This window comes from Camarhynchus parvulus, chromosome Z (genome assembly GCF_901933205.1).
Source record: "Camarhynchus parvulus chromosome Z, STF_HiC, whole genome shotgun sequence".
Lineage (NCBI taxonomy): Eukaryota > Metazoa > Chordata > Aves > Passeriformes > Thraupidae > Camarhynchus > Camarhynchus parvulus.
In genome coordinates, this window is record NC_044601.1 from 68,831,058 (window position 1) to 68,847,075 (window position 16,018).

The 16,018-nt window shown below is 49.1% G+C and overlaps 1 protein-coding gene across 4 annotated transcripts in view; it reads left to right on the plus strand.

Moving 5' to 3' along the window:
• The window catches only part of CTIF (cap binding complex dependent translation initiation factor), a 147,112-nt gene extending 133,600 nt beyond the window's left edge, over positions 1-13,512 (plus strand). For all 4 annotated transcript variants that reach the window (XM_030968553.1, XM_030968550.1, XM_030968551.1 and 1 more), the window contains 2 exons: positions 7,058-7,111; positions 8,970-13,512. In XM_030968553.1, the coding sequence (XP_030824413.1) occupies positions 7,058-7,111; positions 8,970-9,185 (270 nt within the window). In that variant the 3' untranslated portion in view covers positions 9,186-13,512. The remainder of the gene's footprint in view (positions 1-7,057; positions 7,112-8,969) is intronic.
• Positions 13,513-16,018: the final 2,506 nt, after the last annotated feature.

Here is a 16,018-nt window from a genome sequence, read left to right on the forward strand (position 1 = left end):
TAGGTTTTTAGGTTGTCTAAAGTGTGTTAGAGAAAGTGTCTGCTATGGCCATGGCTCTGGTGCAGCCATGCTGGGACAAGCAGTTCAGCGCAGAGCTCCTTGCCCCCTGTGCCACTTCATCTGGGCAGCAGCTTGTGGGATCAGCAGTGGCTTCTGCTGGTAAACTTTTGCTAATGAAGCAGCAGGAGCTGCTGTCAGACATTCTGGCCCAGGCTGAGACCACAACATCCCATCAAGAAACTGGGAGGAGGGTTCCCTACATGAGACACACGACCTGGTGGCACCTTGTGCATCTTGTGTAGCCTTGAAGACTTCCCAGATCTCCAGAGAGGTGTGAGCAGAAGGGAATGGGGAGAGAAGCACCATTGCTAGTGGAAGCAGCTGGACACAGACTGCCTCTCACAGCTCAGCTGTGTTTTTAAATTCCAACAAATCACATTTTGGAGCATGGCAGAGCCTGTGCCTTGTGCAGAGATCAGCACAGGCAGCTCCATAACGGAAAGGTTCCCCCCAAAACTTTGTATTTGGGCAACGTCAGCATCAAATGGGTGAGCAGAAACTATTTCACCTATGCCTGTGAGCTTCTAGAAGTCTGTTTCCATGGGCTTACTTGTTTCTTCCCCAGAGAAAGTCAGTCTCATCCTACTTCCCTCACTTCCAGAGGGGGACTCGGTACCCCTTTAGAGGGGGTGGTACTGGCACAGCTTGTTGGTAGGCACAGGATGAGCTCAGCTGACCTTCTGATGTCCTGGGTCAAGGAACTGATGCATCTGACGGTAGCAAATCGTAGAAATCCTGAAAATGGCCCTGTGGTGGAGCATTTTGCAATCACCCATCCCCACAACCTTGTTTGTACTTTACATTTTCCCAAGTCCTGGCTGTTTTCACCATCCTGTGCCCTGTGACAAGAGGAGAAGGGGAGCTGTTCCATTGCCTGTGTCTCAGAGAAGTGTGTGACTCTCCTACCCATGCAGAACCATGCAGTCCCATGGATCTTACCTCAGGCATCTTCCTTAAAGACTTGTGACAGTAGGTCAATAAGGGGCTGCTGGAAAGGCAGAAAATTGCTATTGATGTCTGTCTGCAGAGAGACCATGAAGCAGAATTGGTCTGGGCTCCCAGGAGGGCCCACCTAGCAGACTGTGGGGATTCCAGGAGGTTTTGGGAGCTGGAATTCCCCAGCTGTGGTCCATTAGAGCACTAAGACTGCCTGCAGAGCTGTGTTAGCACCTAAACTGCACTGTCAGATATTGGGGATGGTCACAGAACCACAGAATGCTTTGGCATGGAAATAGCATTTAAAGCTCATCCCATTCTACCCACTGCCGTGGGCAGGGACACCTTCCACTATCCCAGCTTGCTCCAAGCCGTGGGATAGTGGGCTCCAAGCTCCAAGTGCAACCTGTCCTGGGACACTGCCAGAGATCCAGGGGCAGCCACAGCTTCTCTGGGAAACCTGTGCCAGAGTCTCACTACCCTCATGGTAAACAAGTCCTTCCATCTATTTAGTCTGAACCTCCCCTCTTTTAGATTAAAACTATCGCCCCTTATCCTGTTGCTACAGTCCCTACTAAAAACTTAGTCCTTATCTTTCTTATAAGCTCCCTTCATAAGGGGGTGTCCATGACAATCCCAGACACAGAGCTGGAACAGATCCATTTGTCAGAGGACCATCATGGCCCTTCCCAAGGTACTTTCTGATTAAAAGCAGGACTGGGAAGCACCATCTCTCCCACACTTCCAGTACAGTATGTCCCCTCTGCTTAAGCTCCAAGTGGCACAAATAACTGCTCTTCCTGAAGGAAATGTGTCTCCCTTTTCCCCCCTGGCCTTGCTCCACACCAGCGAGCCGATTGCTGCACCTCTGCCGTGTGTCTGCAGCACGCCGGTTTCCCTGAGGTCACACTCCACAGTCCCTGGGAGGGGGGAATACTGGGAGGCACCTCCTGGTGACCCAGGTGTGTGTGAAAAGCATACCTGTGGGCAGCCTCTGCCCCGAGGCTGCCGGGGTGTCCGTGCCTGTTGCCACTGGACCTGTGAACACGAGATGCCCATCGGGGAGAGCGGCGCGTGGGCTGCGGTCAGCCCGGCTTTCCCTGGGTCTCATCCCAGCCTCTCCCAGTGGCTCTGCGTGGATATTTTCCAGGTTTCTTGTGCTTTCACGCTGGAGTCATCACCGAAGCATCATGAAACCCTGCATGCTAAGGGGTAGTTAGTGGCCAGCATTGCTTATGTGTAGTTTTGCAAGCGATATCACGTACGCAGTAATTAGCACTGTGCCTTGCAGGAGAAATATCATTGCATCTGGAAAGGGTAATGCGTGTGTTGGGTTGCTCCCACCCCATCTCCTGGGGAGAGTTGCTGAAGAACACAATTAAACCTGCGTGGTTTAGTGATAAGGGGTGGGTGGGACGGGTTCTCCTGTCCTCCTCGTGGTGTGGGCACCCCTGAGAATACCAAGTAAGCACTTCAGCTTCTCAGCAGTCCAGGTGATCTCAGAAAGCAGATAATAAACCCAAATATTTGGGGTGAGTCCCAGTGTGTTCGCTTTTTTGGTTTGCTCCTGGTGGCCTGCACCCCATACACATGCATCTCCTGCTGCTCAGGAGGACCAAGCTGGCTCTGTCTGTGATGAGGCATAGCTGCAGTTTTAGGGCTCCTTTGGTCCTCCAACCATGGCTGCATGTGCACCTCTTGTGCCTTATGATGCTTACCTCTGCAGAGATGTGAAGAGAAGGCTCTGGGGCCATGGAGGCTGGGGGAGATGGGTCCCAATAGCACACCATGGATACCGATTGAGCTCAAGAGCCACCTTGCAAGGCACTGCTACTCACCACAACACACAACACTTCCAGGAGCAGAGCCTAAAACTTAGTTTGGGATCCTTATGCAAATATCTAGCACCCAGGGCTCACCTGGGCACACTGGCTCTGCAGAGGACCTTGTCCAGTGATCATCTCCAAGTGACACGGAAATTTGAATGAGAAGGTGGCTGATACCTCACACCAGTCTGCAAGGCAGCGAGTCCAGCACCAGAAACAAAAGTGAGAAGCCTTTCGCAACTGAGGCTGGGTATTATATGACTGGCCAGGCAGATTCTGGCATGCAGCCTCCTCTCTTAGGAAATCAGGCAGACTCTTTGTCTGCTCTCCAGCAGGAACTGCTGCTTTCATTGCCCAGCTTCGCCCGATACAGGGGAAACCGGCTGGAGAGCAAAGGGAAGTTTTTCTCGCAGACAGCCCCAGCCTCCAGGGGATGATTACAGGTTAAACTGAGGAGCTCGTGAGGCCCAGCTCACCTGCCCTCTTGTCTACCTCATGCTGCTCTTTCAGATCCCTCGTCCACGTCCACCAGCTGGTTTGAGCCCTGTGAGAACCTGGTGGAGAGGGATGGGATGGTGGTCACAGTGGGATTTGGGCAGAGGCACGCAGCAGGGAGGAGCGGCTATAAATAGTTAAATAAATAATAATTCCAGTGTGGGAGTGCTAATTTAATGGGTATAGAGTGTTTACCGTAAAATATTTTAAGTAAATATGAATTAGATTGCAAACAGTGAATGCAATTGGCTGGGTGGTCACCCGAGTGCTGGGACTTTAGGGCTGTGATTTCCGTGGAGCTCTCAAAACATTTTCACTTTTTTTTTTTTTTTTTTTACAGCCCCGGTCAGGTCTGACTCAGGGGTGACAGAGCTTTGGGAAACACTATGCTCTGGCTGAGAGAAACAGTGGCATCATTCTGATCCTGCGTGCTTCAGTCCATTGCACTGATGCAAGTGGCTGGCAGCCATCTGTGGCCATGGATTTGGACTCTGGTTCTCCAGAGCAGCAGCAGATCTCACTGCAGGCTGTCCCTCATGCACAGGGATGTGCCTGAGCTTGGTGAGCAGGCTGTGGGCCTCCCCAGCCTACCTGTCTCAGGCAGAGGCTCGCCTGTAGTGCCTCAGGTTGATATCCCTTGGTAGCCTATGGAGCAGTGGAGCATGTGGTACTTGGGTGGACAAGGTGGGGCACATGATGCCTTGGAGGGATGGTGGAGCACATGGTGCCTCTGGAGCAATGGAGCTGGTGGATCCTGGGTGGATGAGGTGCAGTGCATGGTACCTGGATGGACAAGGTGGAGAGCACATGGTGCCTCCATGGACAAGGTGGAGCACATGGTGCCTCCATGGACAAGGTAGAGCACATGGTGCCTCCATGGACAAGGTGGAGAACACATGGTGCCTCCATGGACAAGGTGCAGCACATGGTGTCTCCATGGACAAGGTGCAGCACATGGTGTCTCCATGGACAAGGTGGAGCACATGGTGTCTCCGTGGACAAGGTGGAGCACATGCTGTCTCTATGGACAAGGTAGAGCACATGGTACCTCCATGGACAAGGTAGAGCACATGGTGCCTCCATGGACAAGGTGGAGAGCACATGGTGCCTCCATGGACAAGGTGCAGCACATGGTGTCTCCATGGACAAGGTGGAGCACATGGTGTCTCCGTGGACAAGGTGGAGCACATGCTGTCTCTATGGACAAGGTAGAGCACATGGTACCTCCATGGACAAGGTGGAGCACATGGTGTCTCTGTGGACAAGGTGGAGCACATGGTACCTCCATGGACAAGGTGCAGCTCATGGTGCCTCCATGGACAAGGTGCAGCACATGGTGCCTCCATGGACAAGGTGGAGCACATGGTGTCTCCGTGGACAAGGTGGAGCACATGGTGTCTCCGTGGACAAGGTGGAGCACATGCTGTCTCTATGGACAAGGTAGAGCGCATGGTACCTCCATGGACAAGGTGGAGCACATGGTGCCTCCATGGACAAGGTGGAGCACATGGTGTCTCCATGGACAAGGTGCAGCACATGGTGTCTCTATGGACAAGGTGCAGCACATGGTACCTTCATGGACAAGGTAGAGCACATGGTGTCTCTGTGGACAAGGTGGAGCGCATGGCAGCCTGCTGATGGACACACTGGAGCACACCCATTCTCCTTGTTCAGCCAAGTCACATCAGATGAAGATCAGGTGTCCATGAGGGCAGTGTGAAGCTGGAGGGTGCCTGCCCAGGGCTGGGGGTAGGATGTGTTCTCTGTTTCATCATAGATAGGTGAGACTGTTCCTCATTAGCCAAGTACCTGAGAACTTGACAGGGACATGTTCATCCTCACAAACCCCTTTTGAGGTAGGGAAGCATGTCCCAGCCCTGTGTGTGGGAAGCTGGGGCTAGTGAAGTTGCAGCCTTTCTATGACCACATATCCTGGGCAGGGAGCAGGATCACTGAGGAGACCATGGCAGAGGAAAGGCTGGAGTCAATCCTAACTCTAGTTTCAAGCTTTAGTTTTTGTGTTATGTTCTTTACTAAAGAACACCAAAAACAAGAAAGGTGTTGTTAAAAGGTATTGTCTGTTTATTTGCAGCCCTGCTTCATGCCATGCTCATGAGCTAAATACCCCAGGAGGGAATAGCTGGACTACTGCCTGTTTATATTTTTCCCTAACTGATATTTTTTTCATTGTTGGTGTTGGGTTTAAAATAATCTCATGTTTTCTTGTGCGGAATCTGAACTGTTTGTGAGAACTTAGAGCACATGGCTTGGGCTTAACTAACATTTTCCAAACAACTTAGCAGAAAGATAAACTGGGGGGTGGGGTAGAAAAAAACCCTGTTGGATGATTTGAGAAACCCTGGCTGAAGCTTTGGCTAAGGAGAGGGACAGAGTGCTCAGTGAGGTGCTGTGAACACCATCCTCAAAGCAAACAATCTGCTTTCTGCTGAAAACAGAAGACAAACCTCTGAGAGCAGTCAGTGGTAGTTCCTTGTGTTGCCTCTTCTTTCCCCTGTCTGTTTTCCAGCCAACATGGAGCTGGTAAACAGACATTTATTTGTAGATGGAAGGAAACATGGAAAAATAAGAATGGGACAGAGAGATGGTAAGGCCCAGAGTCACAATTCTGATTTTAACTAATGGATATGACTTTGGAGTAACATGTAGTTACACTGAGCAATTTTTATATGGGCAGTTTTAATCAGATCAACTGGTTTTAAAAAGTCTACTTCTCTCTAATGAATGTCAGATGATAGTGAAGCCAGTTTTCCCATCTTTTCTTCTTTTGCTCAGTGGTTACTGCACACAGGGATTAGCTCAGGGCCATCAGGGCTTGTTCATTCCAAAGTGATGGGATGGAAGTGGCTATAGCTTTGAGTGTTCCTGGTACCTGTAATTGTCATACAGATGAGAACAAAGGAAAATCCATATTTTTGGTCCTGTTTTGAGGGTCCTTGCTCGTGATTTCAGTGTTTGTGGGGTGAGACATGCTGGGCTCCTGCACTTTGCCATTGTCAGGTGGAGCTATTGACCCTCGTTGCACACCCTGAGTCTGAACCAAGAGAGATGAGCATCTTCCTGCACCATGCTGTGCCATGCCCAGCAACATTTTGGGTCTTTCCTGAAAGCTGCTCCTGCTTACAAGCTCGTGTTTGTAACACAGAGTTCATGGAGAGCAGGGCAGGGTTGGATTTGGGCACCTGAGATTCCGTAGTTTCATTGGCACCCCTGCCCTTCCAGCACTGTGTAACCAGCCTAGAAGGAGCCATATTAATTACAGGGAATTGGATGTAGCTCAGGCACTTTTGTGTCTGTCAGAAGTGTCCCCACCGGGATGGAGAGGTTCAGAGATGGGTGGCAGAGGCCTTCCTTTCCAAACAGCCACTCCTAGGTCTGTGCTACTCCAGTGTTGTTGACTGATGGCTGTGTTTATTCCCTGTGCATGTGAAACAAGTGTTTTCTCACTGCCTGCCATGGGATAAAAAAAGCAATGTAACCTAAACAAAATCTATTGTGAAAGTTGTTAGTCTAAATTTTAGCCCATGTTTTGTCACTGCTGACTTGAAATTTTTGTGTGGACAATCTGTTTTCTTCCCTCCTTCTGATTTTATGTCCTTTCTTCTAGAAGTGACAAAAGCCAAGCTGGACAAAGACATAGAAGGAAAGTTGTAAGGGAGGAGGAGGAGGAGGAGGAGGAAGATCATGCATTTCTCACTGTTTCTCTCTTCTGTCTTTTGCAGTTGTTGCAATCTCAGGATGTGAAGGAAGATGCCGTGCTTTGCTGCTCCATGGAGGTAGGGAAGCATGTCTACATCTGCCCTGATCTCATTGCTTTACCCCTTCCATCCTTGCCCATGCATGTGACTAGCAGCTGTTGGATGTTTCCAGACCCAACAGCTGTGTGGCCTCTGTGCATTTTGGAATGATCAAATGGTTTGGATTGGAAGGAGCCTTTGGAGGTCATTTAGTCCAACCCGTCTGCAATGATCTTGAACACTTTCCATTAGGTTGCTCCAGGTCCCATCCAGCCTGGCCTTGGACACTCCCAGGGATCCAGGGGCAGCCACAGCTGCTCTGGGCACCCTGGGCCAGGGCCTGCCCACCCTCCCAGCCAGCAATTCCTAATTCCCAATAGCCCAAAATCTGTCCCTGCCCTCTGGCCCTGGGAAGCCATTGCCTGGCTGCTGTCCCTGCATGCCTTGTCCCCAGTGGCTGTGCAGCTCTCCTGGAGGCCCTGGAGGCCCTGGCAGGGGCTCTGAGGTGTCCCTGGAGCCTTCTCTTGTGCAGCTGAGCAGCCCCAGCTGTGCCAGGCTGGCTCCAGAGCAGAGGGGCTCCAGCCCTGGCAGCATCTCCATGGCCTCCTTTGGCCTCACTGCAGCAGGTCAATGCCCTTCCTGTTCAGAGGACCCCAGAGCTGGATTCAGGATCCCAGGTTCGGTCTCACAAGAACAGTTCAGGTAGAAGACCAGTGTGAGATGAAAGCCCTTGAGACTCTGTCACTGGGCTCCTGATGCATGTAAATGGATGCAGAAGTTTGGTACCTGGAGTCCCATCACAATATTATATCATCCTGGTTCCTTCTCACCTTCCATTCAATTTTCAAGCACAGAAACAGCTGTGTTGGAGCAAAAGCTGCCCCATGACTCACTGTGCTCAGCAGCAGTTTTTCAGAGAAGGAAATGACTGGACATGGGACTCAGTGCTCTGATCTGGCTGACACGGTGGTGATCAGTCACAAGTTGGACTCGATGACCTTGGGGGCCTCTTCCAACCTAACTGATTCTGTGATTCTGTGAATTCTAGCAGAGTTCCTATTGGCTACTTTTTTTGGGGAAGTGATGGGCCCATGGGGACAGATTCTTTTCTTGCAGAGAGCAGTTGAAGTTGCAGCCTGAATAGTTAAAATTCAGCAAAGCAGATGAGGAGGCGGATTTGGTTTTTAAGGTGAGGACTTTGGGGAGCTCTGCTTTAGGGAGCCTCCCACAGACTCATCACTGTCCACCCCAAACTTGGACCTTTTCTGTTGAACCACCAAGGGCTTGTGCTACTCAATGGAGGCTCTCCAAGGAGTAATTGTTTTAGAAAAAGCCCTTGGCTGTCTCCAGCAAAGCAGCATGACAGGTATAAATGCAGATCTCGGCAGGGCAGGATTTGTTATGCACACAGGCGCGTTCTGCTTATTCCAGCTAATGACTGGGAGTCACTGGGAGCTCTGAATCAGCGACTAAATGAAGGGCCAGGTAGAAGGCAGGAATACCACATCACAGCCTGCACTTTGTTTTGACAATAGCATGATTGTTAGGTGGGATTTTTTTTCTTTTTTTCAAAAGCAATCCGTCGCTGCTGCCTTTGAAGTCAGTGGGAGCTGAACCATTCACTCCTCCAGCAGCCTGGTGCGGATGCTTTTGAAAACCTCACCCTTCGTGTTCAGCTCTTGGAGCCTGCTGCTGGGTGGTTTTGGTTTTCAAAAGCCATGACGCCTTTAACCTTACCTGCACCAGGCAGGGCAGAATCGAAGGGACGGGAGAGGTGTCTGTAAAAAGCCGGAGGGGTGTTTTAACATCATAGAGTGGTAGAATCCTAGCCTGTCTCAAGCTAGAAGGGACCCACAAGGATCAGTAATCCATGGTTGACCCCTTCTTCTCCCGACAGCTGCAGAGCACCGGCCGGCTGCTGGAGGAGCAGCTGCCTGAGATGATGACGGAGCTGCTGGCGATAGCACGCGACAAGATGCTGTGTCCCTCCGAGTCCATGCTGACCAGGTCCCTGCTGCTGGAGGTCATCGAGCTGCACGCCAACAACTGGAACCCCCTGACGCCCACCATCACGCAGTACTACAACAAGACCATCCAAAAACTGACGGCTTGAGGGGCAGGGCAAGGTGGGGTGGTAAGGGACGAGAAGAAGAAGAAGACATGCGCCTTGAAGGGACCCGGCAAGAGCTTTTCTGATTTAAATCCCCCAGCAGACCAAACCCCAGCATGCTTGAGAATACATTTGTGGGGTGGGGAGGGAGCAGCATGTTTCTTTTTCAGCCACCTCGCCAAGTGCCACCCCTCCTCCCTGCCGTGGTTTTGTTTTAGGGGTTTCTTTTTCTGAACTCATTGCTCAAGCAGCAGCAGCGCATCCCGCCGGGTTATTGTTTGGCTTTCGAAAGAAGACAGAGAATTTGGAAAAGGAGGGAAAAAAAAATAATCTAAGTGGGGGCTAGTATTGTTTTCACGCCGTCCTCCTGCCTTGCCCTGGCCAACTGGCAGGAGACAGCACGCAGCAGATGTCTCGGGAGGACAAAGCCAGGCACACACTACACCAGACGCTCATAATTGATGGCTTTTGTCAAGCGGGGCTTGCGTTAGGTCCCCCCCTCCTTCTCTTGTTTTCGACTTTCTGTGTGTTCCCCCCACCTACCCGCCACCCCTTCAGAGGCAGATTGGAGAGCGAGACGACTTTCTTATTTGCACTGGCTTTTCTTTTCCTCGAGCGTTGGTAATTTCTTCTTATCTTATTGTATTGTTGGACGGACAGTTGTGAGCAGCTCGGGGACGGGGAGAGCAGCGCCTTCCCTCGAGCTGGGAAACGATTTATGTGAAGATGCTGAAACAGAAGGAGTGTTTTAAAGGAGTCCTAAAGCCACTGCAGAAGTTACATAGCCACCGTCATCTTGCCAGTAACCTCCTCGGTGGATTGAGAAACGTGTCCTTTGAGCTAGGGGCTCTAAAAACAGGGGATTCTGTGGCTCTTGCTGTTCAAGTTGCCGTTATTCCTCAGCCACTATAATCATTTAACTTTTTTTTTGTAATATTTTTTTTTTCCATTGAAGGAGTGCTTTATTGTTATTACTGTCATGGTTGTAATTATACATTTAAATCCAGGCCTGTTATAGTTGGGCCTAATAATGTACAGGGCAAGGGAGAAATGAAGGTTTGATGTTTTTCGGAGGCTCGTAAGGAGAAGACAAGCAGCGTATAGAAAAAAAAAAAAGAAAAGGAAAAAAGAAGAGGGAAAAATAGAAAAAGCCAAAAATAGAAGTTTGAGCCTGGCTTCTAACTAGCTGAATATGCTATCCAGCGTTCCTAGGTGTGTGCAGTGTGCAGGAGCAGCTCTGTCCCACGCTCAGTGTAAGTGGCACAGTGCCATCGAGGGATGGGGGACATCTTCAGAGAGGCAGGGTGTGCTCGGGGATCCCCAGGGGGCTCCAGGATCCCCTCATGGCTCCTTGCTGGAGCATCCCAAGGGACAACACAGTTGTGGGGGACAGTGGGGAGGTGCCACCCAGAGGGTGAGAGGCTGGTCTGGGGAAATGCCTGCCTGAATCATGAAGAAGATGCCATGGGCTCCTAATTTGCTGATCTAGCAACACTTTGACTTAGGAAATCCCTCCAGGTGGTTTTTCTAGTGAAACCTAGTGAGGATGCAGGGTGCCCCATTCTGCCTGCAGGAGCCAAGGAAGGCATGATGCCATCAGCTCATCCTGGCTTCTTCTCACTGTTCAATTTATTCCTTTTATGATAAGAGAATTTATGCCACAAGGATGGCACACACTGACCCTGGACCAGGCAGGCTGAGAACCTGAGCTCAGCAGCTCAAACTCATTTTTCCAACCAAAACGTTGCATTTCTGGTGGCTTGTAGAGAAGAGAGATTTCACCCCGACCTCCTTGGATGTGTAGTATGTTCTTGGGTGCCTTATGAATGTGTTGGTCTGTCTGCGATGGGGAGGAAACTTTTGCTGCAAAATTTAAAGGGCAGAAATTTTCAGCAGAAAATGCATTGTAGGAGGGTGAGCATCGTGATGCTGCAGTTCAACATTACCTGAATTTTCGTCTGGTTGTCTGCTGATCCAGTTTTCATTCTGCACCTGGAGCAAGAGGAGCTGGAAAGAGGAGCTTCATTTTTCCTGTCTACCTAGAAAGCAGCAAAAGGATTGCTGAGTTCACTAGAATTGCCTGGAAGAACTAACTTTTGCTTCACTTATTCGAGCCCAGGAGCTTCGCACAGTGAGGGCGCCTTGCGTTGGGTCAGCTTCATTAGTAGCAATGTGGTTTGATAGTGTTAATGAGCAGATGAACTTCATTAGGACGGCAAAGCCCATCAGTATTACAAGGCTCAGGGCTGTGCCCATCGCTCTTTGTTTTTTCTGCTCCCTGAATTCTCAAGGAGTGGAGGAGAAGGGGATATAACACCCATCACAGTGCACTCAGGCAGAGTGTCAGTCTTCTGGGAGAAGGCCTGAAAAACAGTTTTGTCTTGTTGTTTGGTCTTTTTTTTTTTCTTTTTTTTTTAAGAACAGCAAAGTCCTATAGCAGGGACAGCAACCTGATGGTTGGAGTGCCAGGGATCCTGCCAGCAGTGATCCAGACTGCCACTCTGGCCCCTGCAGCTTCTCACTTCCCACAGAACTTTTTCTTGGGATGTAGTGAAAGAAGAAAAAAGAAAATAAAAACACAGATAATTGGGGATTTTTTTTCTAAAAACTTGAATTTTTCACCCATCAGTGCATCAGGAGGCATTCAGAGTCAAAGTATAAGCCACAGGGCAGTATTTCTCCTAAAGCATTTCCCTATCCCTACCTGCTGTGAGAGCTTATTCAATTTTCTCATTGTGGGGCAGTCCTGAATCCCCCACTGACCAGGCTTGGCCCATGACTTTCCCTTCCAACACTGGAAATGAAGAACTTTCATGTGAAATCCGTCGTTTTTTAATGTCTTGCCATTTATCTCTGCTATTAGCATACGTTCATCCAGCCATTAACTGCTTTGATACATCAGTCACTCTGTTGATGTACAAGAATCAAAATGTTGACCAAAAATGGGGGTGTCTCCCCAAAAATTACATGCTGCCAGTGGTGTCTTTCTGAAGTCCATCATCAGGAAGCTGGCAGACACATGACATCATTCACCAGGGTACCGTGTTGGGAAAAGAGGTACCATGAGGACATTTGATGGGCAGGATGGGGAACAGCGCTGAGGAATTTTTGGGGGTGAAAGCACCTGGGGATTCTGGAGTGTTTTCTTCTCTCTCTTTTATTTTTTTTTTTTTTTTTTTAATCTTTTGGCTTACTTTGCAAACGTTCGCCAAAGAGCGTAATTCTCCAAAATGTATTTTTGGGTGCAAAGCCACCAGCAACATCTCCCTAAATCAGCCAGATTCCATCTTTGCTGCTCAATAAAAGTATTTGTGTGGGGGTTTTACTGCATTGTCCCCATACAACTACATCAGCAAAGGGGGAAAGCAAACCCTTCGGGCCAAATGTGTGTGGGGCCAAACCTCAGGGTGGTGTGGAGGCTGCAGCATCACCTCTGTGCCCATCTCCCTGGGATGCAGAGCAGGTTTGCTGACACCCTGCCAGGCTCCCCAGGTTATTATTCACCTCAAAATTCCTGGTAAAAATCTTTCCAAACTGACGAGTTTTGCTACGCAGAAAGTGACTTGCTTGGTTTCCCCATGAGGGATTCCACTGCTGTTCAGAGAAGTCTCGTGTATATGGAGGTGAAACAAAAATGGGGAGAAAAGAAAAAAAGGAAAAGTAAGTGATTTGCTTGGTTCCCCTCTTCCCCTGAAGGAGATTAATTAGTATCTATTCTTGGCATGATTGATGGCTTTGAAAGAAAACTTGTCAGAATAACTTAAGATTTATTTTCGTGCTTATTTTTATAACACCCCTCACTTGGAAATCTCTCAGAATCTTAAATATGATTTTTTTTTTTAATTTCCCTGCTGGGTATTTTATGGCTTTACACTAATTTTGCTCTTCTTGGTGATAGCTATTAAGCAGTCCTGGTGATATTTTCAGTATTTTTTCAGAAGAAATTATACTAAGGGTTGCTAAGTCCACTGTCAATAGCCAAGGGAGCTGCGGTGTCCTGCAGAACACGGAGTTAATGCTAGCAATTTTTTTTTATGTGTTTATTTGCATTTGAAAAAGCAACATTTTTAATTTAATCATATTTGTTAAACCAAGCGCTTTAAAAAATTTTTAAAAAAAAAAAAAAAAAAGGAAAAAGGTTTTGGGGAGAGTAAAGACTAGATATTCATACTTAGAGAAATCACAAACTCATCGTTTTCTGCATTTCAGAGACTGTTAAAACAAGGGAGCTCATAACTCTTTGTGGCAATTCAGTCTTTGTTTATAGAACATCCAGATCCACTGTATGCTATAAAATGCCTCATCTGAGTAATAAATGTTTAAAGCTTGACATTTCCCCATCTCTTTGTGGGTACAGGGTGTCGCTTCTCCTGCTCTGGGAGGGACCATCCTTTAGCTCAGGATGGAGGGAGAGGAACATGTGGGTGGTGGGAGCAGAATACAGCTCAGGAGGGCTCTGTGGGGATGGCTCAGTGCTCCTGGCGCTGGTCACGTCCTGCTGCTCCTCCTGTGAGGCTGGGTGCCTCTCCCTGTCGCTTCTCACAGGGTGAAAGCTTGTGGGAATGGTGCGGAGGGCTCAGAGCTCCTTGGGTGATGGATTGAGCCTGTCTCCTGATCTGCCTCCACCTCCCTGCTCCCCGTCCCCTGCCCAAGGTGAATTTCCCACCTCTTTGTGTCCTACCTCAGCTGGGCCTGGGGCTCTGCTAGAGGACCCCCCACTTTAATCACATACATTCCACCCAGTGCTACAGCAACAAGGGCTCGCCAACCGCTGCTGCCTGTTAAAAATAGTCTTTGAAAATGATACTTAAGATGTTTGTCACAAAATCACAGAATATTCTGACTTGGAAGGGACCCGCAGGGACCATCAAGTGCAGCTCTCCAGTGAGTGGCCCACACAGGGAGGAAGCCACAACGTTGCCATTACCAGCACTGGGCTCTGACCAACTGAGCCAATCTCAGAAAAAAACTAGTTTATTCCAAGATCTCTGGAAAACACTTCTCAAGCCCAAGACAATTAATTTTTGGCTAACTGAAGTGCCTGTGCCTCTTTTCCTGGTCTGAGGGAGGTAAAAAGAGAGGGGAAAACCAGATGGAGGTGAAACAAGTGGAAACACCACCAGGATCCCACAGGGACATTCATGTTGCTCCCCAGACCTCTAATCCCCACATTCCCCCTCCATTTCCCTGATGCCAGAGGGAAAGTCAGAGGCTCATAGGATACAGCTGAGCACCAGAGATGTCCAAACTGCCCCAGGGGTCACCCAGAGACAATGTTTGCTCCAGAGAGCAGGGCTTTGTGGAAAGCTCCCTCCCTTGCCTATCATCAGTGGAGGTGTCTTGATTCCACAGTGATGTCCATCCCCTGCACACCTCGCTTTGTCCTGCTGTTTTAAGCGATGATGGGCCTGAAACTGAGACTCAGAAAGCTGGATTCTTCAAGAATGTTTAGAATTTAGATCAGATATTAGGAAGAAGTTCTTGGCTGTGAAGGTGGTGTGAGGCCCAGGGTGCCCAGAGCAGCTGTGGCTGCCCCTGGATCCCTGGCAGTGTCCAAGGCCAGGTTGGATGGGGCTTGGGGCAACCTGGGGCAGTGGAAGGTGTCCCTGCCCATGGCAGGAGTGTTTAGGGGGTGTTTAGGGTCCCTTCCAGCCCAAACCCTTCTGTGAGTCTATGAAATAGCATATCTGACCTTGTGCCACCCTTTCCACCCCTAAACATCCCCATCATGAGCCCCCACCTGCAGCCAGACCTTCAGCCCCATCTACAGCCAGACCCTGCTGGAGTTTGGCCTGTTCATAATCAGGGGTTTGAGCATCTGGACCAGCTCTGGGAAGAGTTTATCAGCACTGGGAGCAGACAAGCCAAGAGCAGAGAGGATCCCTGGGACCACCAAGATGCATTAAATGAGAAAATAACCTGCAGTAACACAAGATTAGGAGCAGATGGATGGGCATCACTACAGAGCCAAAGCTTTCAAGATGCAGGAGTATTTCTGTGAATTCCTCATGTCTGCCAAAAACCCAGACAGCAGCAAATAAGGACTCCATGGATCAGAGTAAGATTGCCTGCCTTCCCTAAAACATGGCAAATCCTGCAAATAGTCAGGACGCAGGATGTTCTCCTCTTGCAGCAGCTCCAAATCTCTGCTGAGTTTTAAGGGCAGTTTTTAAATGCTCCTGCTGGTGGCAAAATGGGCACCAAAGATAAGTAACCTCAATGTAACTGCATTGGTGCTCTGTTTGCCAGCTGAACTGTAGCTTAAGTGATTGTTGCTTGGGATGCAAGAAAAACAGTGATATGAAAAAAATAATGCACATTACAAGGCTGTGGCCTGTTCCTTTTGTATCCTGCACTATGATCCCAAATTATAAAGCTGGAGACTTGTGTGGCTACATAAATGTGACTGCTGAGCATAGCTTGATGTCTGTCCTGCTCTCCAGGATTTGTCTGGACACCTAGAGAAAGATTTCTGCAAGAAATGTTTCATCCTTGGGCTGCAAATTACTGATGTGAGCATTTCCAGGGATGCAGACGCTGCCTGTACCTCTTGGAGGGCTCACTGTGGTTACCCTTGCTGGTACAGGTGAGCGTGGGGTCTTGAGGATGGATGCTCCCAGAAATGGATGTTTGGCTTTGTCTGCCCAGAGCCAATGGGAAAATAATCCAAAGCCCCTCTCAAGAGAAATGCCAGGATTTCAGAGTTGCATTCTGTCCTAAATCATCCCGGTTTTTCACCAAAGTGCTTTGTTTCAATGTATGTTGTGTTGCTGTAGCAATAACATTTAAGCAAATTGGATTTTATTAGCTCAGATCTTTTCAATAACTTCCCACAG